The 26,146-nt window shown below is 42.0% G+C and overlaps 1 protein-coding gene across 9 annotated transcripts in view; it reads right to left on the reverse strand.

Moving 5' to 3' along the window:
* dlgap2a (discs, large (Drosophila) homolog-associated protein 2a) overlaps positions 1-26,146 on the reverse strand; it is a 139,729-nt gene that overhangs the window by 26,116 nt on the left and 87,467 nt on the right. For all 9 annotated transcript variants that reach the window (XM_052086837.1, XM_052086838.1, XM_052086836.1 and 6 more), the window contains 2 exons: positions 12,244-13,382; positions 6,396-6,610 (listed from right to left, as the gene is read on the reverse strand). In XM_052086837.1, coding sequence (XP_051942797.1) covers positions 6,396-6,610; positions 12,244-13,382 — 1,354 coding nt within the window. The remainder of the gene's footprint in view (positions 1-6,395; positions 6,611-12,243; positions 13,383-26,146) is intronic.

Raw genomic sequence — 26,146 nt, forward strand, 5'->3', positions numbered from 1 at the left:
AGGACAGACTTTGGACACCCCTGGCATAAAGTGTACTACAGGGTAAGCTGTTAGGACATAGGTGTCAAACTCAGGTCCTAGAGGGCCGCTGCCCTGCATGTTTTCCAAGTCTCCGTGTTGCAACACACCTGATTCAAATGATCAGATCATCAGCAAGCTCTGTGCAAGCCTGACATTGCACCTGTTCATTTGAATCAGGTGTGTTGCAACAGGGAGACTTGGAAAACATGCAGGGCAGCGGCCCTCTAGGACCTGAGTTTGACACCTATGTGTTAGGAAAATCTTCAAGAGACATCTGACAATCAGGCCTTTGTTGATTTTGATCAAAAAGTAGAAAAATGTTTATATTTCGCCTTATTATTGGAATGCAATTTTTGATTGTAAATTTGAATAGGTTTAAGATTGTCAGCCCAAAATGAAGAAATATTTTTCGATACTCGGCCCGATTATTCATATACAAGGCTTGAAATAAAGTTGTTTCTTTGAGGAGCATTTTTGATCGTCAATTACTTCATTTTGAGGAGAGGCTTTGTAAGTATGAGGAGCGTTTTTTTGCAGGCTAATATCGGTACTCCAGAGCAGGGGTTTTATTAAACAATATAAACATGACAATCTAACGGGGGGCTTGTTGGGCTTTCAGCTATTGAATGTTTTGGTATAAGAGTGTTCTAATGAATTAAAATATTTGGATAAAATATATTTTTACTTGCTTTAAGAGCAATTCTAAATATAAAAGAGAAAATTAAAAAATAACAAACAACAACTTTCCTTTTTTATATCATCAACAGTTTCCATTTCTTAAATTCGCATTGTAACTATTTTCTTATCCGGAAACATTTTCCGTGGGACACCGTCGCACACAAATACAGCGTACGTTTCAGTTTGAACTTAGCATTTTTTGTATCAAAGACAGAAGGCATTATTAAAAAAAACAAAAAACATTAAGAGCCTTGATGAAAGTTCAACTTGACAAGTTACACTAGGTTCGTGGTTGTCCGTTTATGAGCTGAGACCTGGAATAAGACAAACATGCCAAAAGTTTTGGAAGTGTTGAAACTACAATGAATACACCCCCTAGAGGACACAAATACTGTACGTTGATTTCACCCAAAACCTATAATATACAGCCGCATGGAATACTACACTAGACAAGCCTATCGTGAACAAAATTTTTAAAATATTTATTCGCAAATTGTGATGCGAATCCACTTATTTTGAGCCTTGGTATATGTGTAGCCTTCCTAATGGGGGTGGAAAGCATTCATAATCATTCATTAAAACAATGATTGTCATCAAACGTTCCCTCCTGGCTGTTCCATCTGAGCGGGCCTGTGCTTGTGATGTATTCTTCATGGCTGGCATGAACAAATAGGCGAGCGACCCTGTCAACCACCGGGGCCTCGAAAAGAGCTTGAAAGAGAAAACGATAGAGGAAGCCGACACAACCTGACAGCCTGTTCTCGACTCACATGCTTTGCGTCAGATGTCAATTGTGAGCGTCAACCCTCCGAATGCCCCCATCGGGCGTCAAATTGTTGCAAGATGTTGCAGATTCAACTCCCGTTGTCTGCCAAGACTGCAATCCAATTCCCTCCCAACGAGCCCAGTGAACCAGGAGAAATGGCAAGAGAGCGCTTGCCAGATGCGCCGGTTGTACGTTAGTGTGTTTAGAATCACCATGTGTATAGTTTTCTCGATTCAAAAGACATTTGCCTGTAGGAATGTAATGAGAATACTCTATCTCCCGTTTTAGTCTTGTGTAGCTTGCCTGTTGTCCCGGTTCTACTCTCACAGCCAATGAGCTCATAAACACGTCATTTGTAGACATTGTTCCAAGACGACTTTGTTTCTGACCTTAAATGGGGTGAAAACCCAACACGAACGCACACGCACTCATGCACACATACACACCCTGTAACCTGATAACATGATAAGCTGTCCACTGTAGTAATCGCTGTCCCTGAAACGGTTAAACCATTTGTTCACATACTAACAATGATGAGTACCACCCCCCCACCCCCTCTCCGCCCGCTTAATTTTTGTGTCACGTCGTCATAACTGACGCTGCAGGCCGTGCTCATTCCCACACAATCGTATACTGAGGTGCTAATGCACAAAGGCGGCATGAAGATAGCTCCGTTTTCAGTATGCGCATGCGCTCAGGCCATTCGAAAGAAATCTCAACATGTTTGAGACATCTCAGCAGTTGGCTGGGAAAATGAGCCGGGGAGCAAGTACTTAGAAGTCAATTTTATAGGTGATTCATAACAGAACAGTGCATACATGTGCCAGTGGGCTATATTGCAAAGGTTCCTCATTTAAATGAGCTCAGTAGTGAGAAGAATTCTCTAAACACTGCGAAAAGATACCTTTCTTATATTTCAGAATACCTTTTCAGCAGTTCCTCCAGATTTGCTGGCAAGACAAAGTCATTTCACGAAATCCAAATGCTCCGCATAGTGGGCAAATGAAAGAATATGACGGGTGATGTCCTCCCATTGAATTGCATCATCAAGTTACCTATTAAGATGAAAATATAAACAAATTGTGGAATCAACTCCTCTTGACAGTGTCAATGAGTTATGAGCATTTAAATATTTAATACGATTAATTTTGATGTATTCTGTGATAGAATGCATCCAAGTACATTATTATGGTATGGTAGCCACCGTTTTGGGAAAGGGTTAAGTATTTAATGTGTGTATTCTGCTCATGTGTAGTCATGTAATTATAACTTTCTCATGTCCGCAGTGAATTCTGTTTTGTAGATGTGTCCTTGAAGCATACTACCTCATCAGTTAGGCATAGGAATGCGCCAGTTGATACAAGCTAAGAATCGGTTTAGGAGTAACGAAAGTTCCGATGCGGGACCATAGGTTTTCGATACCGCCCTTTCTGATGATATAAATATGTTGTGAATTGTGTGTTCACACTCGTCATCCGCAGCCATTGTCTGAAAACCACGGCTGCCCAGAATATTTTGCAAATAAAACCTTCGAAGGTACTGTTCATCATCTCCAGCCTGTATTTGGATAGCCAGCATGCTCACCATCCGAAATGAACGAACACGCGGAGGAAGACAAAGCCCATCTCCTTTCCCAACATATTCCAATAAAAAAGTGTGAATTGCATGACGTCACACTTATATCTCCACACCAACAAAACTAAATGTCCTTCACCTCTTTCCAATAAAGACAGATGTTAGTAGTCAAAGACGTGACTCTAAATACACAAGACGAAGGTATATGATGACAAATCAAATGGTATGGGTTGCCTGCAATCACTACGACAGTGCTGTGTATTTTTGAAAACAAAAAAAAAACATTTGTTCCATCCAACAGTTTGTGATAGACGAGACCGTTGTACTGAGGGATGTTTCCACATCTTCCAAAACTGGCCAGACGATATTCATTTTGAATGGCTGTAAATGATATGATGAATGAATCCAAATGATCCGACAGCAGGAAGGGTGATCAGTTGCAGGTATTGCACTCCAAGGTCTCTCAGAATAATGACTCCCTCAATGCATAGACACAAACTCCGCTGGGCTGCGCTGAAAAGAAGCTATTGACCGGCATGGATCAAGCTGCGAGGCCTGACTCGGAGTCCACTGATTGCAAGTTGCAAGTATTATTGAGTCGAGAGGAGCAGCTTTGTTCTTGAATTCATTTCATACGCCAGGAGTGCCCTTGAGGGTGTGATTAACGAGGAGTTCTTGACGAACGGATGTCATTTTGGGGTTTCTGGATCAAAACCCTTTCTCTGTGCACTCTCTGAAATCTTTGATGCTCTGATAATAAAGTTAAAAGTAGATGTCAAATGGTCTTGTAATATTTTGTTTTGCTTTCCCTTACCATGATGGCATAGCAAGGTGGATATGCTATGCTAAACACACTCAACGCGATTTAGGTACAATAGCTTGAAACAACCTTGGGTTTAATAGTGGTAGCAGGGATACCCAGACATTTTTGGTTGGAACACCCACAAGACCAATTGGCAGCTCTAAAGTGTGATGTTTCACCAAACAAGACCCACAAGGAAACTGCTGGTATCTTGAAATGAGTACTTAATTTGCTGTAAAATATTTAACTTAAAAAAAAAAAAGGCAACAGTGGGTTGGAAATACAGTGGACCTTCACACACTCACGGTTCGGCACCCAATGTATCGCATAGTTCTATGTTTTTAAACATTGTTTTTAATAACGGTCCAAGCAGCAATCCATTTTCTAATTTGCTAATCCTCACAAGGGTTGCGGGCGTGCTCGAGCTGTCTTCGGGCAGTCGGCTGGGTACACCCTGAACCGGTTGCCAGCCAATCGCAGGGCACGCATAGACAAATAACTATTCGTGCTCACACCCACGTGTAGGTACAATTTAGACTAGTGTCCAATTAGCCTATGGTGCATGTTTTTGGAATGTGGACGGGAACCGGAGTACACAGAGAACATGCAAACTTCACACAGGAAGGTTGGAGCCAGGATCGAACCCTGCACCGCTGCACTGTGAGGCCGACACACTAAGCAGTCGGCCATCGGGCCTCCTAATTAAGATTAAATTAAATGTCAGTGACAAAAGCAAGGTCACTGACATAGCCTCAATTGTGGACTGAGTAAACAAGAATGCAGAATCTCCGCATCAGCAAATTATCCACACTAAAGGTATTAGCCACAAACATCTCAAACCTCCTGCAAAACTTTGAGCTATTTACAGAGACAACTTAAGGTTAATTGCCTCTCTTCTGTGGAGCAGCCTCCGCTGGATTGTACAAACAAAGACTCTTAGCAGTAAATCACCAGTGGCGGCAACTCAGACTGAAATTGGCTGTCACCAGTCAATCACAGGACCAACACAGAGACTGCTTTATAAATATTCTAGGGTTCCAAAAGAAGCACGGAAAGACGACTTATTTTGCCAAGTTATTGGAATCACAAGTAATGAACACAATCATTCAAAGATTTCCAAACTTTGTATTTAATCCATACCAAAAACAGACTTAAAAAAAATCAGAAAATAATCGCAATTAAGAAACAACTACAACAACAAAATTTTGAGTGCAGTGCTCAGCAGGAGATACACATATTAAAATAAGAGTTGAAGAAAGTCATGACTGACATTTTATTTCTTCATAAAATTAGTTTTTCACAGATTAGGAAGATTATATGATTTTAAATATTATTATATTGCCCATCTGTCTACTCCATGTGTGTGCCAATATTCATTATTTGTTCGAATGATGAAACGTTTTTACCAGTCAATCAATGGGGGTTGTATGTTGTATTTACATTCTATATATAGTACATAGCTCTCTCTCTCTCTCATATGTACTGGATATGATACGCATGTATCAATGCTTATCCATCATCCAGGATAAAAAAAAAAATGGGAGGGAACACGGGGCGCCTTCTTGCATAGGGTCCCCATCCATGGATCTAGAAACCCCTCTGCAAATACCTGATCCAGGGCTGAAAACCACTGCAGGACCCACAATTAACTCACACGAGTCCAGAAAGAAATGCAAACAGCACATTTCTAAAATGTGGTTATCTGATGGTCGCAGTGTTTAATTCTCTCAGAATGTCCATGCACTCTTTAATGAAACTCAAATATGATTTGAAGAAACCTCTTACAAGTTGACTCTTTTCTTTTTTAAATCCACTGTTTGTTTTCTAATTAGTATGCTATGCAGAGAGAGTGTGATTTCCAACCATAAAATGTGCTTGTTTAGCAAAGCATTTCACAATCACAGGTGCTGTGGTGCACAAATCACACACAAAATTGTATTTATTATTCTCAGCGGGAAATCTTAAGTTACGCGACCTTATCGCATGCCAACGTGGGGACCTTGGCTCAAGACTATCCCTCTGGATTCACTGCTGCGGTGCCTTTGAGCAAGACACAGATAACCCTGACGACTCTTTGTATCACCACCTGTTCTTGTGATGTGACACTAACATTGTGTTTGCTGTGTCCACTACTGTGATCGGCCAAATGCAGAAATCAAATTTCATGTATATTCTGACAAATACAAATGGCTCAATTCAATTCCAGTGTTTTCTGTTCAATTCTCTTTTATTCCATCCAAATCCATCCATCCATCCATCGTCTCTTCTTTTGCACTTTGGGGGCTCGTTTGGTTCACACATCAGACAGACCGAGATTGCATTTAATTGGTAACATGAACGCAAATGATTGATGAATAAATAAATAATTGGTCAGATTTCACCCCCAAATCTGAATTGAGCATTGAGCAGACGCAGATGCAATGAAAAAAAAAAACACAAAAAACCCCAATGATGTCAATGAGCAAGTCAAATAACTGGAGCAAAGTGAAGCCGTGAGTGGGATCATGCAAGCAGAAGTAGAGCTTAATGTGACAGGAGTTGCATGTGATGTACCTCTGGGAGTCCGACATCTCTCGGGGTCTGATGATGGCCTTGACCAGAGCGTCTGGCCGCATCAACTTCTGGGGCGATGTCTTGGGACTTGAATCCGACTCGCCGCTCTCTTCATCTCCCATGGCTTTGACGTAGCTGCTACTCCGCATCCGCCGACAAGGGATCTCATCATCCTTTCCTCCTCCAGGATAACCACCCCACTCATCTTGGGGAACCTGGCGATCGAGAAAGAAAAGCGTTAAGCATTTAATGATGGCCACCCAATGAGAAAAGCCCTTGGTCATGTCCAGTGAATGTACAATAAAAAGTTGACACACCCCTTTTCAAATGCTTTACACAACATAAATCATTTCAAAACTTTTGTTTTCCCCAGCATGCCCGCGACCTTGGTGAGGATAAATGGCTCGGATAATGGATGGGGGAAGTTTCTGCACTCTACACCTCGCAGTGCGGCTGTGCTCAGAATGAACCCATCACATTAGAACTCAAGTTAAATGTTGTTAAATTCCTGGTTCTGTGAATATCGTCTGTGTCTTGTTTCTCAGCTTCCCAGCAGAGTGTTGGCGGATGAGGCCTTCTCGTTTCATCTGCAGTCAAGGTTCACTTCAAATGTTTTCGGCACAAAAGTGGCGGAAGTGTGATTCCTGATTATTCCTTTGCTTCCAACCATTGTCAGACAGAAATGTGTATTGTGGTATAACAAGTCTTGTTTTCATGTTATTCTCCAGAGTGCTTCGTGTCTTTGCTTGTCATTTGTAACTGCTTCTGCAGTTTCCTTTGTTTATGATTTGGTTTCTTGTTTGCATTTAATTCAGTGATTAGATTGAATTTGTTTTGGCATCTCCCGTGCACCGTGACGAGGTGATCTGTCTTGAACCGGTGGACAGCAGTAGAGCGGTCTTTTATAAAAGATTACTTGTTATGTTTCTGTCTGGTGACGTTTGGTTTTGTTTCCTCATCTGCACTTTTTGTCTCCGACTGTTCTCGTCATCCGGGTCCCTCGTGTCAACCAATCAGCTCCCTCAACCCTTTATGTCTTGTCCAGGTGTATCTCATTGTCTCATCACTTGGCTTGTATTTAGTTCCCTGACTTCTGTCAGTCTTCATTGGGTCATTGTGTGTGCGATATGTGAGTATCTGTGTGCCGTACTTCCGTTACGTATTGTTTTCGGTCACAGCTTTCTTTTGTTACTTTGGCTTCCTTGTGATTTCCAGGAATCGGTTTGAGTACTTAGAGTTTGTGTTTTTCAAGTGTACTCCCGTTTGCATTTTTGTTAAATACATCTTGGTCACTCCACCCTGCCCCTTCCTGCTTTTTGGGGTCCTACAACTACCACCATGCAATTGGTGACATTACTACTTGTATGCACGGCATCTGGCGTGCAACCTAACGGAAATACAACAGTAGAGAAACACAAATAGAAATTCAGGTATAGCAGAAAATCATACTTTTGGAGCTGGGAGGTATGGGAGAAACCGGGTGATCCCGAATGTTTCAGAAGACAGAAGTTTGACCTTAAATCGAATATTGACGACATGTACACATAATTAAAGATGGTTATATATGAGCAGCTGCTTGGTGTGCTATGCCGTCATTTACATGATGCGATTAGTCGACTAATCACGACTATCATCAGTGACTAGTCAAGTAGCAAAAGCCCAAGCTACCAAACTCGGCACAGTTGAGGAATAAACTGCTACAATTTATTTTTGAGAAACACTTGAGCCAGAACTGTACTGCGTTTCGGCGCATTTCATGGAAGATTGCTTCATCGGCATGCTACAAATATATATAAATAAAAAAATCTCAGTACAATAGAGAACAAGCTGTAGACAATGTCTTCACGCTGGCCGGTCTATCTCAGAGTTCTTACTGGCAAGCCACGAGGTCGTCTGGCATCACCATGGAAGAACAAAAACCAAAAACGACCGGGCCAGGGACTGTGCCCACATATCAGCAGCCGTCAGTCAGAGGAATGCTCTTTTCCATATCAAATTAAGAAGAATGGTGAACCATCTAAAACCTTTGAGGAGCTGTGCAAGCATCTTCTCCTCTTTCTTCTCACACCTGACACTAATCCTGATGCAAAGCACCCCAGCCACCTTTCATTAAAGCAGAGGCGATCTTTGTGATAATTTAATGCCGTGGCAGCATCCGTAAGTGATCCAGCTGACATTTGAAGGGAACAGACGCTCCGATGTACGTGCACCCCAATGCCTTGCCAGACACTGTAAAAAGAAAGCAGTGCCTTCAATAACGACACCATTTTTCAAGATTTTTCTCTTCACAGCAGAAAAAAGACATCTTGAAACTTTATGTTAACAAATAGAATTAGAGTGTACTCCTGCTAGCTGAAGACAAACATATACTTAATGCTATTCAAGTTGGCAGTAAAAGGGAATATTTAAAGGAGAGTTGGCAGTTTAAAAAAACAAGAAAACACTTTCGTATCATATATGCTAAAGATCTTTGACTTGACAACATTATTAAAATGATCCTCTAAAATCAAAAAACATCCTTCTAGAGCCCTCTCTTGTATCTCAAATCATGATTATTTCAAAATGCCACGTCTTGACAGCAATAGCCTATCAAAGATTACAGAGAAAAGGTGTGACAGAGGTGTCAGTCATTTGCCATGCACATGTGGGCACACAGAAGACACCTTGGTTTCCTACACTGGTCAACCATTTTTTCCTAAATTTCTCCGATTTTTGTTGTTGTTGTTTTTTGTGCGGATTATGAATTTACCATTGTTTTTTTTCTTAAGATAAGTTAAAAAGAAGGAATTGGACACCTCTCTGGACAAAACAAGAATAGGAAACAACATTGGTCAATTGGCAGAAGCAAATTATTGTGTTTAGGCTTTCATTAGCCACATGTGTATAAATAGCGAGTGTGTGTGTGTGTGTTGGTAAAGTCTAACGGGCTAATTTGTGAAATGACCACAGACAGAGAGTGATAGCAAACGTCTGGTCTGATTCTGCAACATTAGTCATTTCAGGAAAAAGATCAGCGACTACGAATCTATCATTGTCCGACCCAATGCCCATTTAATCAATCTATCAGACAAACCCTCTCGCACACAAAGCACCTGATCCATTCTCACAAAAGTCATCTCTAGAGTACGGTTAGAACGACTGCAAAGTTTTCATTATTTCCTCTGACATCAAGGAAGGACGTAAACATGGTGACTAGAATATCATTGAGTGATGAATAGTGCACCCCCCACACGGACATTTTTTTGCCCCAGTGATGTAAAGTTGCGGCTGATTTCAATTCGGTTACTGCCGTAAAAATAAAATCGCAATGTGATCCAATGTTGTTACATAAGAGGCCACACAAAAAACAGTTTAAATACAGTATGAAAATAAGTCCCCAAATTTCACATGTATGATTTCCTAAAGGTGGCCCTGTCACTGTTCTGATATATACAAAAATAAATTACAGCATGCATTCGACAGGCTGCCAATGCATTTTTAAGTGGACAAATGCCATGCGAGCTCCCGACGAGGTTCGAATAAGAATTTTTTTATTTTTCAAAACAGCTTTTGCATAACAAAGGGAGAGCATCATCCTTTCAAGCACTGAAAAGGCACTAAAAGTCTCTTTAAGAGGCTCACATATTTTACGTGATTGCATCTTCAACCTGCCCTCTTCCTCTTCCATACATCTTCGGGTACGCATTGATTTTCCCGCAAGGGGGAAGACGTGTCACACCGCATGGATTGGATTGATAACGCTGGGCTAAATATAACCCTGCGGCAGGAAGCTGGAGAAGAAGCTATTTTTAGAGATGTTTACGGTGCTACAAGTCAAACACGACCTTAAAATGAGTGGACAAATAAGGGGATGGGGTAAGATTCACTGCTGACAACTGCACTCGACTTGATGGAAATACTCTCTGCCGATATCCAAAATAGTCCTCCAAACGTTTTATGTTGATACAAGCTTCAAGTGAGTGTTGTTTTGGCTCCACTGGCCAATTCCAGAGATGTATTGGCTTTCTGCTTACAATACTCTCAAATCCATTCAATATGTGTCTCCCAATATGCCGACACGCTCATTTTATTTGGGCTGCAAGCGGAATGTACATGAAGCGATCAGATATCATATTGCTGCAAATTTAACTGCATTAATTTGATATTGATTATTCTATAACAGGCCTTTACAGGGGTGTATGCCCCTAAAAGTTATGAACAACAGACACAGAACACAAAACAGGATACGCAGGAACAGAATAATATAACTCGCCTGTTGCATTAAGATTTTTTGAAATTTGGAAATTATGCCACTTGTCACTCACTCACGTATTCACTTTTTTTGTGGGACCCATTGAGCAGTTTTTGCACTTGTCCGTAAGTTGTGTATACTTAAAGGCACGAAATTGTGATTGTTTAACCCTTTCAGGGACAGCGGTTCCTACAGTGGACATCTTATCATGTTATTAGGGTACAGGGTGCATGAAAAAGGTTAACTTCCAACATTTTGAAGAGCCAAACACACCACACTGGCCTTTTGGTGATTCTGAGAGCCAAAAATAAGTCGCAGGTTTGAGCAAATTCTCCATTCTCCATACACACTGGAATGTCCTCCCTGCAGAAATTAGAGATTCTACCTCAGTAGAAATGTTTAAATCTAATCTTGAGATTTATTTTTATATTCTTGCATTGAGTTAAACCACATGTAGGCCTGTTTTACTGCTGCTTCTCCTTTCTCTTGCCCCCTCCTCCCTGCTTGGAGAGAGGGTTAATTTACGATGACTGAATTGAAGTTGTTTCTGTATGCATTATACACGGACCCACTGGGACAAAATCTGAGGAGGAACAACTTCCCCGAAGGCATCTTCTGGCGGCGATTCATCGTATCAAATGGATTCTCACCTTGTCCTAATTAACATTGTATAGAACCACATCATGTGTTAAATGTTGCCCACTCTGCATCCACTGGTAATCCTAGGAGGGAGATTACCCCATTAGTGCTCCTTTCCAAAGATTTCTTCTTTTTTCCCCAAATGGGGTTTTGAGCTTTTCCTTGCTCGGTTGAGGGGGTTTAAATCAAGGGAAGTGTCAGGTGTCATGTGCGATAGAAGAGTTTCAGCTAAGATGAAAGGAAAGGTGTACAAAACTGTGGTGAGACCAGCTGTTATTTGGACTAGAGATGGTGCCACTGAGGATAAGACAGGAGGCAGAGCTGGAGGTAGCAGAGACTAAGATGTTGAGGTTCTCCTTGGGAGTGAGAGTGAGTTGGAGAGAAACAGGAATGAGAGACAACTCATGTCAGATGTTTTGGAGAGAAAGTCAGAGAGACTGCGATGGTTTGGACATGTCTAGAGAAGGGAGAGTGAATATATTGGGAGAAGGGTGCTGAACTGCCAGGCAGGAGGCCAAGAGGAAGACCAAAGAGGAGGTTTATGGCTGTAGTGAAAGAGGACATGAAGGTAGCTGGTGTGAGAGAAGAGGACGCACAAAACAGGTTTAGACGGAGGCAACTGATTCGCTGTGGCGACCCCGAAAGGAAAAGATGATGTCAAAAACAAAATGAGACCAACTTTGCTGTGTGATAGATGACCTGTAGAACTTGGAGGGTTCTGTCAACTTGGATTGGCTCCAACTCACCCACGACCTTCATGAGGACATGCGGGGATATAAAAATGGATGTACGGATGGTCAAGAGTGACTTTCTCTCTGAAGCTAAGCAGAGAAACGTTTGCAGGCAAATGGGAGCCATTCAGTCAATAACATTAAGTAAATAATCCAGGCAAATTTCTCTGAAAATAATTGGTCAACCCATCCGCAATGTCTTGTGGTCAAGCATTTGATTATGGATATTCAGATCATTGAAACTCACCTGAAGATAGTGACACGGCCTGAGGTTGGACTTGAGGTCTGTTGGCGTCATGGGCTTCTCCAGATTAAGCGAAGACTTCCTGTAGGCCTCCTTGGCCTGGCTGACTGTCAACGTAGACCAAGAGCTTCTCTTCATGAACTTGCCTTCCGGTGCCATGCCGATGCTCTCACATGCTGAGCACTTGACATCATTGTTACTTTTGGAAGTCTTTAGCGATAAGTCTCCCGCTAAGTGGCTGTGCACTGAATCTGGGTAGCAGTGACTCATTTGGTCCACGGGGTGTCGTGACATGACACTCGGCGGTCGGTATGTGCTGTCGCTGTCCAAATTGTCGTCCGAACTCCACCAACCTCCTGAACGCTGCCTCCCGCTGCCGTCACCTTTGCGATCTTTGCTCTTGCTGCGCTTGTTGTGTTTATTATGATGGCCTTGGTGGTGGTGATGATGGTGCGAGCCGTCCCGATGCGAATCGCTTTTGGTACCGTTCATCTTGGAGGAACCTTCCAGAGAGTGTGACTTTGTGAATAGCTTTTGCACCGAGTGAACTAAGTGACGGATCCTCCCGGGGCTTTCATTACGCTGCTCTGTCGTTGTTGTTGTGGTGGACGTGCGTTGGTACTGCAATGTGTGGAAGCCGTCTCGGTGAAGTGGCATCTGCTTCTCAAATTGGTCAAGTAGATTTGCTGGGATTCGGTTCATTTTGCCGCTGCCGCCGTGCGAGGAAGAGCAACTGTCATCCCTGCCGCCGGAGGGGTTGCCCCCGTTGTCCCGGGAAGCGCTTCCGTAATGCATGCGTGGAAAAGTGCTACATGAGACGGAGTGGTCCGTAGGCGCCATGGACACTGGCATTACCGTGCACTCCGAGTGGATGGAACTCCTCGGGGAGAAGCGATGGCGACCTTCAAGTGGACAGCTCTCGGTGGGGCTCAGGAGGTAGTGCGGGGGCCGTGAATCTCCGTGGTGAAGATGATGCTCGAGGGGATGGTCAACATCTCCATAGCCACACGTGTGGGCGAAGGTGGGAGAGGTGAGCTGCAGGTGGGCGGGACGGCCACCGGATAGACCCTTCATGTTTTTGCGTGGAGGGGAGTAGCTTTCCTCATCGAAGTACGGCGAGAGTGACCATGAATACTGATGGTCTGAAAATGAGTGGCAGAGAAAGAATATTAGAAGATCTCAGAACTCAAACTGTGCATTAAAGCGTTTGAAAAACTAAAATGCGTGGTTTTACGTAATCTTTGTAATCATGCGCCAGCAATTGTATATTCGGTGTATTTTTTATTTAGTGACAGGCTATTAAAAGATAATGGGAAAAGATGCATGAGATTTGAAAAAAAACTTTTTGGGGGATTATTTTATGAATCCATTCATCCATTTTCAATCCTCACAAGCGTGGCGGGGGGTGCTGGAGCCCAGCTGTCTTCGGGCAGTAGGCGGGGGACACCCTGAACTGGTTGCTAGCCAATCACACGGCATACACAGACGAACAACCATCTGTACTCAAAATCACACCGAGGGCAAATTTAGAGTGTCCAATTAAGATATCTTTTATTTGTCCCACACTGGGGAAATTTACAACCAAATTAACCTGCCATGCATGATTTAGGAATGTGGGAGGAAACCGAAGTACCCAGAGAAAACCCACAAAGGCACGGGGAGAACGTGCAAACTCCACACGGGAAGTTCCGGAGCCTGCACCACTGCATTGTGAGGCGGACGTGCTAACCAGTCGACCACCATCCCGCCTTTGATGATTTCATTTTGGGGGGAAATTTGAAAACAGTTTTATGTCCCAAATTATATAATACCAGTTTTCATACTTTCATAGACATGCATGTGCAAACTTCTCTATTTACAGATGACTGAGAACAAGTTAACAGGATCCTTTAGAATTGTTTCTTTTGTCTTTTGCCACGCTATGTCATATCCAGCAATGGATAAAACTTCCAATTTCAAATTTTATTATGGTATGAATTGGTATAGGATTATCTCTATACTGGATGTTCTGAATGAGTCGTTAAAAAAAAGTCAATAATAACATCAAACGTAATTCGAATTTTAAGAGACATTTAAAGCACATTGAATTGAGAAGGGGCAAAAAAATAAATAAAATAAAAACGCCTCATCAACCACACACATTTTCAAGTGCCTTGACACACAAACAGCTTAGTCCCCAGCACTCGTTCTTACTGAAGTTTCACAAAAAACATTTTCCCACAACATCATCTCAAAATCATCATTAGACGTTTGCCCTGCTTAGATGCGTCAAGGCATGCTGCTCAAAAGACAAAGGACGAAAAAGACAAGTAAAAATAAAAAAGAGCAGTGATGCGACAGGTTGGATGGCTCTTGCGTTGTCATTTATTCAATTCACAGGGAAATAATAGCCCATCAGCGTACGGTTCGGCTGTGATCCATCAAAGCCCAGAGGAGAGTGTGAGAGTTGGAGAGACATCCTTGGCCCTGCTGCTTTTGCGTCCGTTGGCTATGTAGCCTTGAAGGGGACATATGATGGAAAATTGACTTTTTAATTGCTTGCACACAAATAGTTCGGACTCTAGAGGACTACCCACCCATGGAGTGTGAAATTAAACGAGCGAGTACCAGTAATTGTTTTGTTAGCTGCTTGATTCCAGAAATACTGTATGTATGTGCGTGAGCGAGATTGAGCGTTTGCTTTAAACTGATTCAAATTTGACGCTCAAACGTGTCTGACAGCTGATGGTCGTGGTAGTGTTTTTGATGAATCTGCCTTTAATACCTAACTTTTCTCAAGTCTAAAGATTTTTTTTACTATTACTGAATAATTGTTTTTTTTCTCTACACTTCAGGAAGAGTCTACAAACTTCCTGTATAATGAAGGCCATGGAAATGAAAGCCTAAAAATAAAATTCTATATTCAACTTTGTCCTCACTGTTTTTTGACTAAGGGTGGATGCTCTCTTTTTTTGATCTTTGAAAGTGGATCAAATTTACTCCTCTTCAACTGACTTTAATGAGAGCTAAGATCTCAACCCCTGAGATGTAACCGTGCTCCCCCGTTGCTGTCGTTCTCCATCTGTTGAGATGAAAACAAATTCTCGTTGTTTACCAGGCTTAGGAAATCCACTTGACAGTCTGATGTAAAATTAATCTGGGCTACTCTAAGCATGCATGTTGGGGGGGGGGGGGGCATGGCAGATAAGACATTTTCCCTCAAGAGAATCAGATTTTTTTCAGGCGGCATGAAAATGTTTATCAGAGAACTTCTACAGCGGGCTACATTTGGCCAACCTGCTATACTCTAGTTTACTTGCTAGTAATGGTAGCAGAAGGATGAGGATGGATGATCGATGGAGACAATCCGACAATCTTTTGCAACTTCCGTCGCTGTCGTACTTCCTTTGACTGTGGACTCTTCCAGGTACACCAGAGAGCTGCACTGAATATATTATTTCCAGGCGAGAGTTTTGGCATTTCCGAGGATTATACCACAGATGACAGGACTAATTTGTCCTTCCGCTCTCTTTCTTCATTACCCCCTAGCCTCTGCAGAATTTATAAGGTGAACGTTTGACTAAAGAAAGAAAATAAGACCGGATGCATTATTCAAAAAAATCGTGTAAAACATTTTGAAGCAACTGTAACTCTGTGAGAGGAGAAGCTGTTCTCTCTTGACTTTGCAAACCCCAAGTATGTGACATCTGCGGGCAAGTAGGGGGCCTGTCGATTGTACAGGGTTATCGTCACCCCCTACAAACATTGGCTTCTCTTGCATCCAGTGACTGCATTGATGGAATCAAACCGTGCACCTCTGCACTGTAAGGCCTACACGCTAACCAGTCGACCGCCGAGCTACCTATTCATTTTTACCACGATGGTATTCATCATTGAAATGACATGAAATTGATTTCCTGGCTCGTGCACCAAACCAACTCAATGTTTCAAGGAACAAGGTCATTAAGTATGCAACTTTTCCAACAAAACCAATGGTGATGAAAATGTAATTTTTTTTGTGGTAAAAATACACTTTGCAAAAGAGTCACCTGTCATTCATTTCAACAAGAAAATATGATGTTGATTGTTGGCAGTAACATTGTCAAAGCAGTCTTGATTTGAAAGTGAAGGATGGGGCTGATTTGTGAAGTTTTTGTTTGACGTTGCTGCACGGCCCACAAATACAGAGCAAATACATTAGCATTTAAATAGCATTATACTGTATCTGAACGGAGTGGCAATAACAGATCCCACTCCTCTGCCACCCCAAACTCTATCTGGAGTTAAGGACAGATGTTAAAGACAATAAAGTAGATGAGTGAGAAATTAAACCCATGCAAACTTGTCAGAGGTTAGCTTCTATTCTAGTGTCAACTTTTTCATAGGCCAATTGGATGAGAGCCCTGAGGAGGAAAAAAAAATCCTCGAGGCACTGAGGAATCATGTTTTACATTGGATAGAATTTTTCATTTCTTTTCATGTCAGGTTGTTTTAAATATTTATGACAAACACCCTGACAGAGGTAGAAAAAGAGCACTATCTGAAAACAGTTTATATCAGGGGCATACTGTCTACAGCACAGGTGTCGAAGTCCGATCCTCAAGGGCCGGTGTCCTGCATGTTTTCCATCCCTCCCTGCTGTAACACACCTGATCCAAATGATCAGCTCATCAGCAAGCTCTATCGGAGCCTGATAGTGATACTGATCATTTGAATCAGGTGTGTTGCAGCAGGGAGTGACGGAAAACATTCAGTACTCGGCCCTCGAGGACCGGACTTCAACACCTGTGGTCTATAGGATGTAGAAAGCATGCTGACATCCATAAGTATGAAATACTGTACAAGGACGTGTGGGAGGTGAAAAAAAACACTCCAATATTTTTCCTGTTGTCATTTTCTAATAAAATTGCTGCTCTGACATTGTCTACAGTGGCCATTGTTTTCTTTACACTGCAAGAAACGATTATTGCAATAATTGATCAATCAATGAATAAGGAAGAAATGTTTAATTTCCACTCCTTTGTTCAAAAACAAACACTCCCGTCCATACCTGTGGACAATTTAGAGTCTTTAAATAATCCAACAAGTGTTTTAGGTCTGGTACTATGGCTGAGCGATTAATTGCATTTGCAATATAATCGAAGTTTGATAAAACTTTTCTTAATGGCAAAGGCTATGATTTGACTGATGATTGAGACGCAGAGAGCAGGCATATACCGCAACACTGTAATTAACCCTTTCAGGGACAGCAGTTGGACGACGGTGGACAGTTGATCATGGTGTGCACGGTGGAATCAAGGTGTGCATAGTTTGGGGTGAGTTTTGGCTCTCACGAGACCTTGAGGTGTGGATCTAACATGTTTGATCTTTGCCTCGTGAGGTTAAAAAAACAAAAGAAAAAAAGACTGGCCATGTGTTTTGTGTATTTTGTGTTGTTCCGGCCGCCATCATATGTAAGAGCGCGTTGCAGTGCTCGTGGCCTGCCATGTGAGCCACCCTGGCTGTCTGATGTGTACGGGCCATAAAATCAATTTATGTGTGTCTGATGTTTGAGCACACTGAGGCAGCATCAATGTGTGTGTGTCCTGTTTGACCAGTCAAAACGCATCCATCAGTCAAATGTTTTGAAAATGGCAGCATTGTGTCGTCAGATTTCAGGAATGAAATAATTTGCGTATCTGTTTTTGCATGTTGTGATCTGCAATTTCTTAGTGATTTACAGTATAGCATACAGGTATGTTCACGTGACATTTGTGTGGTAGAATTATGTTGTCATGGTGAACGCTTAAAAGCCTGCTCGACAAAGTATTTTCCGCACTATAAGGCGCACCTTCAATGAATGGCCTACTTCAGAACTTTTTTCATACATAAAGCGCACCGCGTTATAAGGTGCATAGAATAGAAGCTACAATCATGGCTGAGGATGCGTTATGCATCCACTAGCGAGAGCTTGTCTAAAGGGAATACAATACAATTCAATACAGATTTATTTATATGGCACTTTCACAACCGTTGCAGCTGTAACAAAGCACGCTTTACAGAACATTTAAAATACTACGTTCAAGAAACCAGAATTTTGATCCATTTATAACATGCATCAGATTATAAGGCACGCTGTCATCGTTTGAGAAAATTTAATGCTTTTAGGTGCGCCTTATAGTTCGGAAAATACGGTATTCAGTAAGTTTACACCTGGAATTGCAGTAGAAATAAAATAAACACTAAAATGAGATTCTAATGGCACAAATTCTATGCAGCAACTGTTCCATTTGTAGATGTAGATGGATAGTCCAAAAATCCAAAATTGGAAATCCGAATTGGGCACTGACCTGAAATGTTCCTTTGCTCTCAATTTAAAGATTGGATTGATAAGATTATATACTGTACGTAAATGAGTTCTTTCCTGGTCAAGAATGTAGTACTGTATGTATTGTTTCGAAGTTGAACATCTCGACAGGCCCTTAGGGTTAAACAAATCAATCCCAACTGAAGTGTGCCTTCGTCATCTGCCCTATGTCAAGTCATTCTGGTAGAATCTCTTCCGGATGCCTGTGGTCAATTCAGACTTGTATTTTCTGAGCGAAGCAAATCAATAGAGAGGCTTTCTTATCAATTTCCTCAAAGGTTAAATGTTCTCTCCCCAGAATTTTGGCCTTTTTTCTAGGAAACCGTAGGAAGGAGAATTGTGTCTTCAACCCTCAGGGCAAATCAGCAATGGTCTGAGTCATTAGTTTGAAAGGAAGCCAGGGGAAAAAGTGTCAAAGTTGCAATCTGTCAGCTCGACAAGCCTTGTAATGGTCACCATAGAGCTTTTGATCAAAATAAGGCAGCGGCTTATGGCTTTGGCACATATCCTGCTCACTTGTCCATCGAAGTGACAGCACAGCATGATTCATGCATACATTTCAACTGTGCTAAAAATGAAGCCGCGGCAACCGCAGCTGGAACTGCAACTGCTCCGTTCGGAACAATAACTGAGAGCAAGTCACTGATGTGTGCCTTCATAGATACCCTGTCTCTGAGAAAAGATAAAAATAAAACATTATATATATATAATATATATATATATATATATATATATATATATATAATGTTTTATTACTGAGTGCTAACTCAGCAGAATTTAAACTACCTTAACTCTTTCATGCACCATGTGACCTGATAACATGGTAAACTGTCGACTGACCTAACCGCTGTCCCTGAAAGGGTTAATAATCCCCCCCAAAATTATGTGAGCCATCCCGTATAACATATAATGTGTTCTTATTCTTTCAAGGCCACTCAGTGAGGTATTTTCTCACATCATCTGATTAAATTCAAATACAACAATCTAATCATTAGCCTGGTAGTCGAGTGGTTCGCACGTCGACTTCACAGGGTTCAATTCCAGCTACGGCCTTCCTGTGTGGAATTTGGATGCGTGGCAGCCTGGTTGAACACTCCAAATTGTCGCTAGGTGTGAGTGTGAGTGCGGATGGTTGTTCGTCTATGAGTGCCCTGTGATTGGCTGCCAACCGGTTCAGAGTGTCCCCGCCTACTGCCTGAAGACAGTTTGCACAGGCTCCACCACCCCCCGCGACCCTAATGAGGATGAAGCGGTTCAGAGAATGAATGAATGAATCATTGCCCTGTGACTGACTGGCGACCAGTTCAGGGTGTCGTCCGCCTTTTATGTCGACAGCTGCGATAGGCTCCAGCACCGATGTTGAAAATGAATGAATGGCTGCATAATCAAATCATTACAATTGATGGTTGTTAAGAATTATTGTTATCAACCAATTTCAATTATCTTTATTTCTTTCTGACGATTGACATTCTAGGAAATTTTACGGACCAGAGACAGACATAAAGGGGCTCGGCGTGAGCCCATTCACATGAACATGAAAATCTGAGTTTAATGATTGGATGTGAGGTGTTTGCATGCCCAGCAAATGGTTTGCATGCCCAACTGATGCAAAGTTTTTAACTATGCACAAGAAGCAGTGAGACATACCCGCAATGAATTACTTCATGTTTTGACAAATATAAGTGTATTTTATTTTAATGTCATGCAGGCGAGTGTCGGGGAGGAAAGGGGGGGGGGGGGGTTAGGGTTTTCTCCAAAATATGACTCCAAACGGTGTATTCTCATGACTATGCAACATTAACATCAACGTTAGCCAATTTTCAATGTGGTGTTTTCACAGAAATAAGCCTTCATATTTCCTTATAAATATGGAACAGTGACATCAAATAATTCCATGAAAAAAAGCATCATTCATTATTTACTTTGTTGACAAATGTGCATCCTCTGCACATTCCAGAGACCCTCCGGCGATACCTGATGGACTTAGCGTGCTGCATGCGGTGGTGCTCATGCACCTGGGAGTGCTGTATGGATGCCAGACGTGGAAGAGGACACACCACTCCCACCTTAACACGGACTATCTGGCTCCCAGCTGCACACCACTGTGCATGCAAGAACAATTCATTAAAGCACGGAGAAGCAACCAGAAGTGCGGGTCCATTTTGTCCGAGGAGTTTGTAAGACACGTGTCACTTGTTCGCAGAGTGACACCTGCATGGAAATTCCCCATGGAATTGGACGACACTAATCAAATGGTAGAGCAAACTTGAATGTGCCATCCAAAGACCTGTCAACAGTATTCTATCAGCACCAGCACTGTGATGGAGCTATTAGTAGACTCTCTTCAAAAACATCAATGGTAATTTTACTTAACTCAAACACCAGTTTTTACAGACAGGGTTGTGAGTCACAGCATTAAGCTGCAGAGAGATAATAGTGACCTGATAAGCGGAAGCTGCTGAATGCTTGAATACTTATCACAAGCCCGTTAATGATGAAGCATGTTATCTGTGCTGTGCTCAGCACTCTTCATCACTTCCAGTCTCTGTTGCCAATCAAAAGGGGCACAAAGCAGGAGATGTCAGTCAGGAATTTTAATTTGTCAGGGTCGGTGTTCTTTTGTTCCTCCAGGAAAGACAACACTTGAGGCTTTTATGCTGTTCAACGTTTTGGTTGCTCTTTTATGTCATACTGTGCATGGCATTAAAAAAAACAATAGCTCATCATCTCCTATTTCATTTCATGACTGTACATTCTCAATGTTATGGAGACGTGGTAAAGTGCAGAGCAACAACAAAAATAAAAGAAAGATGCAAACAACCATCACCAGTTCTGACTCCCATCACTTTATTTTCTTACAATTTTACTTGCATCAATGACCATCCACCAACTTGGGAGTACTAATCATATGATGCTTAAAGACTTCAGTTAAACCATGCAACTGCAAGTTTATGTGAGATATTTATGTTGATATATATATTTTTTGCACCACTCATACCTTCCACATGGTCAGCATACGCACTGACGTCTGTGTTAACCATAGCATCCACTGCCCCCCACCCAAAAAGTACATACAGAGCGCGAAGGTGATGTAAATTGAATGAGTGCAGACATTGGTGCTTCAGGTTCTGATTTGAGTACGAGCCATGTTGGGTATATTGTCCCTCTCACACAAAGGCTGCATGTTTACATGCCCAATTCCAATTTAGAATCTACAGTATATTTGTCTATTTACATGCATATTCAAATATCACTAGAGACCTGAATCAACCTGCATGCTTATATACGCAAATTGCATGTAAAAATTACTCCACAAGCGTCAACACCGGGCAGCAACAACAACGAAGTACATGAGAAGTGAGCAGAGTTTTTACACCGGATACTCATTTTGACATATTTTCAATCTGGATTTGGGACTGGCAGTGGCTGTGTATTAGGTTACTGGCCGGGAATCAAACCTGTACAGACCGTGCCCAAGATAGCAGCATGTACCACGACACTGCCAGTGGAAGTCAACAATAACATATAAATAATACAAATATTCAAAATGACATTCCACTGATTGAGAGATTCATTCTCATTCTGAAGTCGTGAAGCATATCCTTCGAGCTTGCATCAGCTGGGAAAGACTTCAGCCGCTGCCATGACCTTGAACAGGATAATTGGTATGCAAACTTATGATCACATAGAAACAAGGTTTTAAGCACACAGCAATCTCCAGTTGAATCTCCTCAAAGCATAAAAATTGAAAAATTATATTTGCGACAGCCGTACAAATGTTCAACGAGGAACTTTCACATCTCTCATGCTTAGTGACGTACGATATTGCACATGGCCGCATGTGCCTGCTGGAATCATAAATCATAAATGTGCAGCTGCAGCCTAGTCACAAATTGTGCCGATTGTGAAACACAGGAAAACCCTGCGTGAGTGTGAGAGAAGTCTAAATCACCTCGCATGAAACAATCGTTTGTAGCCTCGGAACGATTTCTTGTTACCGTAGCAACACACCATGAAGTTTCATATGCACGCACTCATTCAGCAGGGATTAAATAAAAAGTTAATGACATCAATATCATACCAGCACATGCCCACTGCGGTCGATTGATCACATTGACAAAATCATTAAAGGTCTTCAAACACTGTTTGAATTCACGCTGTTTGTCCAGAGGAGAACACATGAGGTATTTGCCTTCTAATGCGCATTTTTCTTGGGCGACATTTGGGCAGACTACGGCTGCTCAGATCGGGGGGGGGGGGGGGGGGGGTAACCATAATGACTTCAGTTTCCTTGTCTCATATACTAAATTTCTCCATAATTAACCACACTGTTACAAGTCAATCAGTGCATTAACCCCGTAACCTTGATAATACAGTAAACCGTAAACTGTAGTGACCGCTGTCCCTGAAAGAGTTAAAGCATCTGCAGTAAAGTCATTCAGCAAATAATCAGATGGCCAGCGTGCAATGGACATCAGAGGCTAGAAATTCGGAACGCTAATTCCCTTGCCGTACAAAGCCTGTTATGACATCGGTGATCACATCTATAACATTAACGACGGCTATTATCATTATTCAGAAAATACTCATTTGTGTGCAGGGAGATTGGAGTGAGGAAGGCTGGCCTATGTTGCTCCAGGTAGTGGAGGTTAAGTTGGACGTGTCTGACGGTAAAATGCAATTAGTTTAAGTGCCTGTCCCAGTGTTTTACTGGCCTGATTTCACAGCAGGGAAATGAATGAAGCACTATTGACAATGCCCTGGGTGCGCTCTAAACACAGCATACAATAAATATTTAGCAGCCAGTGGCAAGCAGTGCATATGCCCACTCAAGTGCTTTCAGCTGCAAATATTGTAATACGAGTCCAATCAATCGGTGTCAACTTTATTTATGCAGCGCAATATCAGGACATCAGTTATCTCGGGAAACTTTTCATATAGCGCAAGACACACACACACACACACACACACACACACACACACACACACACACACACACACACACACACACACACACACACACACACTCACTCGGACTACCTTATGAAATGCTTTGCAAGATAACTAAACTTTCAAGCATACTTGCCAAGCTAGTCTATTGAAGAGGCACAGCAAATCTTGGTACATTCCCTGCAGGACTTGGTGTTAGAAAACTGGACAATATACTTCTTGACAGTTACACAAAAGTCTGATAGAAATAGAAAAGCATTGCTTTGACCTTTCTTCCTAATCTGTTATGTTGAGCTGCAGTCAAATACAGAGCCACGGTTGAACAATACCAAACATGTCCCACTGACAAGCATTCCAAGACTGTTTCCTCCAGTCCCGCAGGAGAACACTCACTTGGCTCCCACTGCAAGTGAACTGAAAGAAGCAAACTTTTTTTTGAAGAGCTTTTGAAAAATGCAACTCATAAAAGGGTGATGTGTATAATTACATACCAAAGCCTCCGCAAGATACTATTCAAAATGAAAAGCGTTTTGCACTGATTAATAAGCTCTCAAAGTTTGAAACGTTTTAAAATGGTGGCCAGAAAAATGGAACAAGTAGTAATAAAGTCCTTCACCCACCACTAATTAAGTAATTTTACAGTGGGTAATAAATAAGTTCAGAAATAATAAATGAGTACTTTCTGAGGCTACTGAGGAAGCATGGCCTGCAACAGGAGGTGCTAAGACAGTTCCACACGGCAGTCATCGAATCAATCCTGTGTTCTTCCATCACAGTTTGGTTTGGGGCTACCACAAAAAAGGACAAAATCCGATTGCAACGGACAGTCAGGACGGCGGAAAAAGTCATTGGCGCCGCCCAACCCACTCTTGAGGACTTGCACACCGCAAGAACCAAGACAGAGGCACGGAAAATTCTACTGGACCCTCCGCACCCTGCCCACCACCTTTTCCAGCTACTCCCCTCGGGCAGGCGCTACCGATCCATGCGCACCAAATCCAGCAGACACTTAACAGCTTCTTCCCTCTTGCCATTAACTCCCTAAATAGTAATCCAAATCTATCTGTATTGTGGCTCTTTGCAATTTTGCACAACCATGTGGAACAGCATTACTGTTATAATCATTGTAGCTCCAGCTCTGTACTCAATTGAACCACTGTCACTGATCTATATTCCACAGCACCAGACACTTTAAAGCGCTCAAGGCCATCTGCATAATCGCACACTTGTTGTTCTACAAATACTGCTACTGGTCACTTTAAAATGGTTCAATGATTTTCTGCACCAACTGTACAACTGTTAGAGTATTGTATTCTACCACTGATCACTTTAGCACTGTTTGATACTTTGCACATGGTTTCACAGTTGTCATTTGGTGGTACCACCGGACAATGGTACGTTTACCATACGGAATGTCCTTCCTTCCTTATTTGTCATGTCCTTGTTTATGATGATACTAGTGCAGCGTGTTTTACCGGAGACAAATTCCTCGTGTGTTCTACATACTTGGCCAATCAAGATGAGTCTGATTCTGATGAGATATTTGCTGTACCTCGTAGACACATGCCAAAAACTGCAACAAATGTGAACACGTTCACAAATTATCTTCACTGATTAGCCTGTTAATAACGATCTTCCTACCCTGATCTGCTCGGAAACAATCAGGGCAGAGGATCATATAAATGTTTTTCATGCTCAATACAATCACAGCTCCATACAGTGTGTGTTTTTAGTCAACACGGAAGAGCATACCCGATTCTTTGATTGTCATGTGACAATCCGTAGCTAATTAGAAAGTGACCTGTTTGTTACAACCTTCAGTGGTCACCAGCGTACCACAGGCCGGTGTGCAAAGTTATTTGCCACAATAAAAACAATGACAAGAGGAAGCATTTGCAACTACAATGTAGTTACCGGATAAGCTAGCAATTAGCCTCACATCATCCAGTTCTTCTTCTACTACGGTACTTATTTTCTTTGTATTTTTGCTGCAGACTGGATTGCCTGTGACATTTTGCTACGTCCAACAGATTCGTCTTGATTCAAAGACAGACATCTTCATGTCTTCAACTTCAGCGAAGACCTTTGCGATTGTCAATGGCACATATTGTTATGTTTGTGGAATGCCGTGTTGCTTATCTCGAGCACGCTGACAAAAATGGTGTTTTGAATTTACTCCATTTTATGTTGTCGAATGGTTGCAAAAAATCTAATCATCTGGATCGTGATACATTTTTGAAGTAGACTATGCATCTAGTTACAAAACATTATCTGGATGGTATTATTCTGTGCAACCAGATGAAATTTAATTCAACAAATATTTTTTTTGTGTACACCGCACACAAGAGGAGAAGTAAACAAACACTGGCCATTTTTCTCCGTGTCCTGGGTGGGGTCTCTCACATTTAAAAAAAAAAAAGGCGAAGATCTTACAAAGCAGTATGTGCGTACCCTCATCAAGGTGACTACTAAGGGAAATGTAGATAATCATGTTGATGCTGACTTGACAGTTGACATCTGTACCAAAGCACCCTTCTGGGAGCCTGCACACTTTCATGTGCTTCCCCAGGCAGTTACTAAAAGCACATGATTCCAGTAGTAATTCAACAGAGGGAGCAGGCTGATTTAGTT

Source organism: Hippocampus zosterae, chromosome 14 (genome assembly GCF_025434085.1).
Source record: "Hippocampus zosterae strain Florida chromosome 14, ASM2543408v3, whole genome shotgun sequence".
Classification (NCBI taxonomy): domain Eukaryota; kingdom Metazoa; phylum Chordata; class Actinopteri; order Syngnathiformes; family Syngnathidae; genus Hippocampus; species Hippocampus zosterae.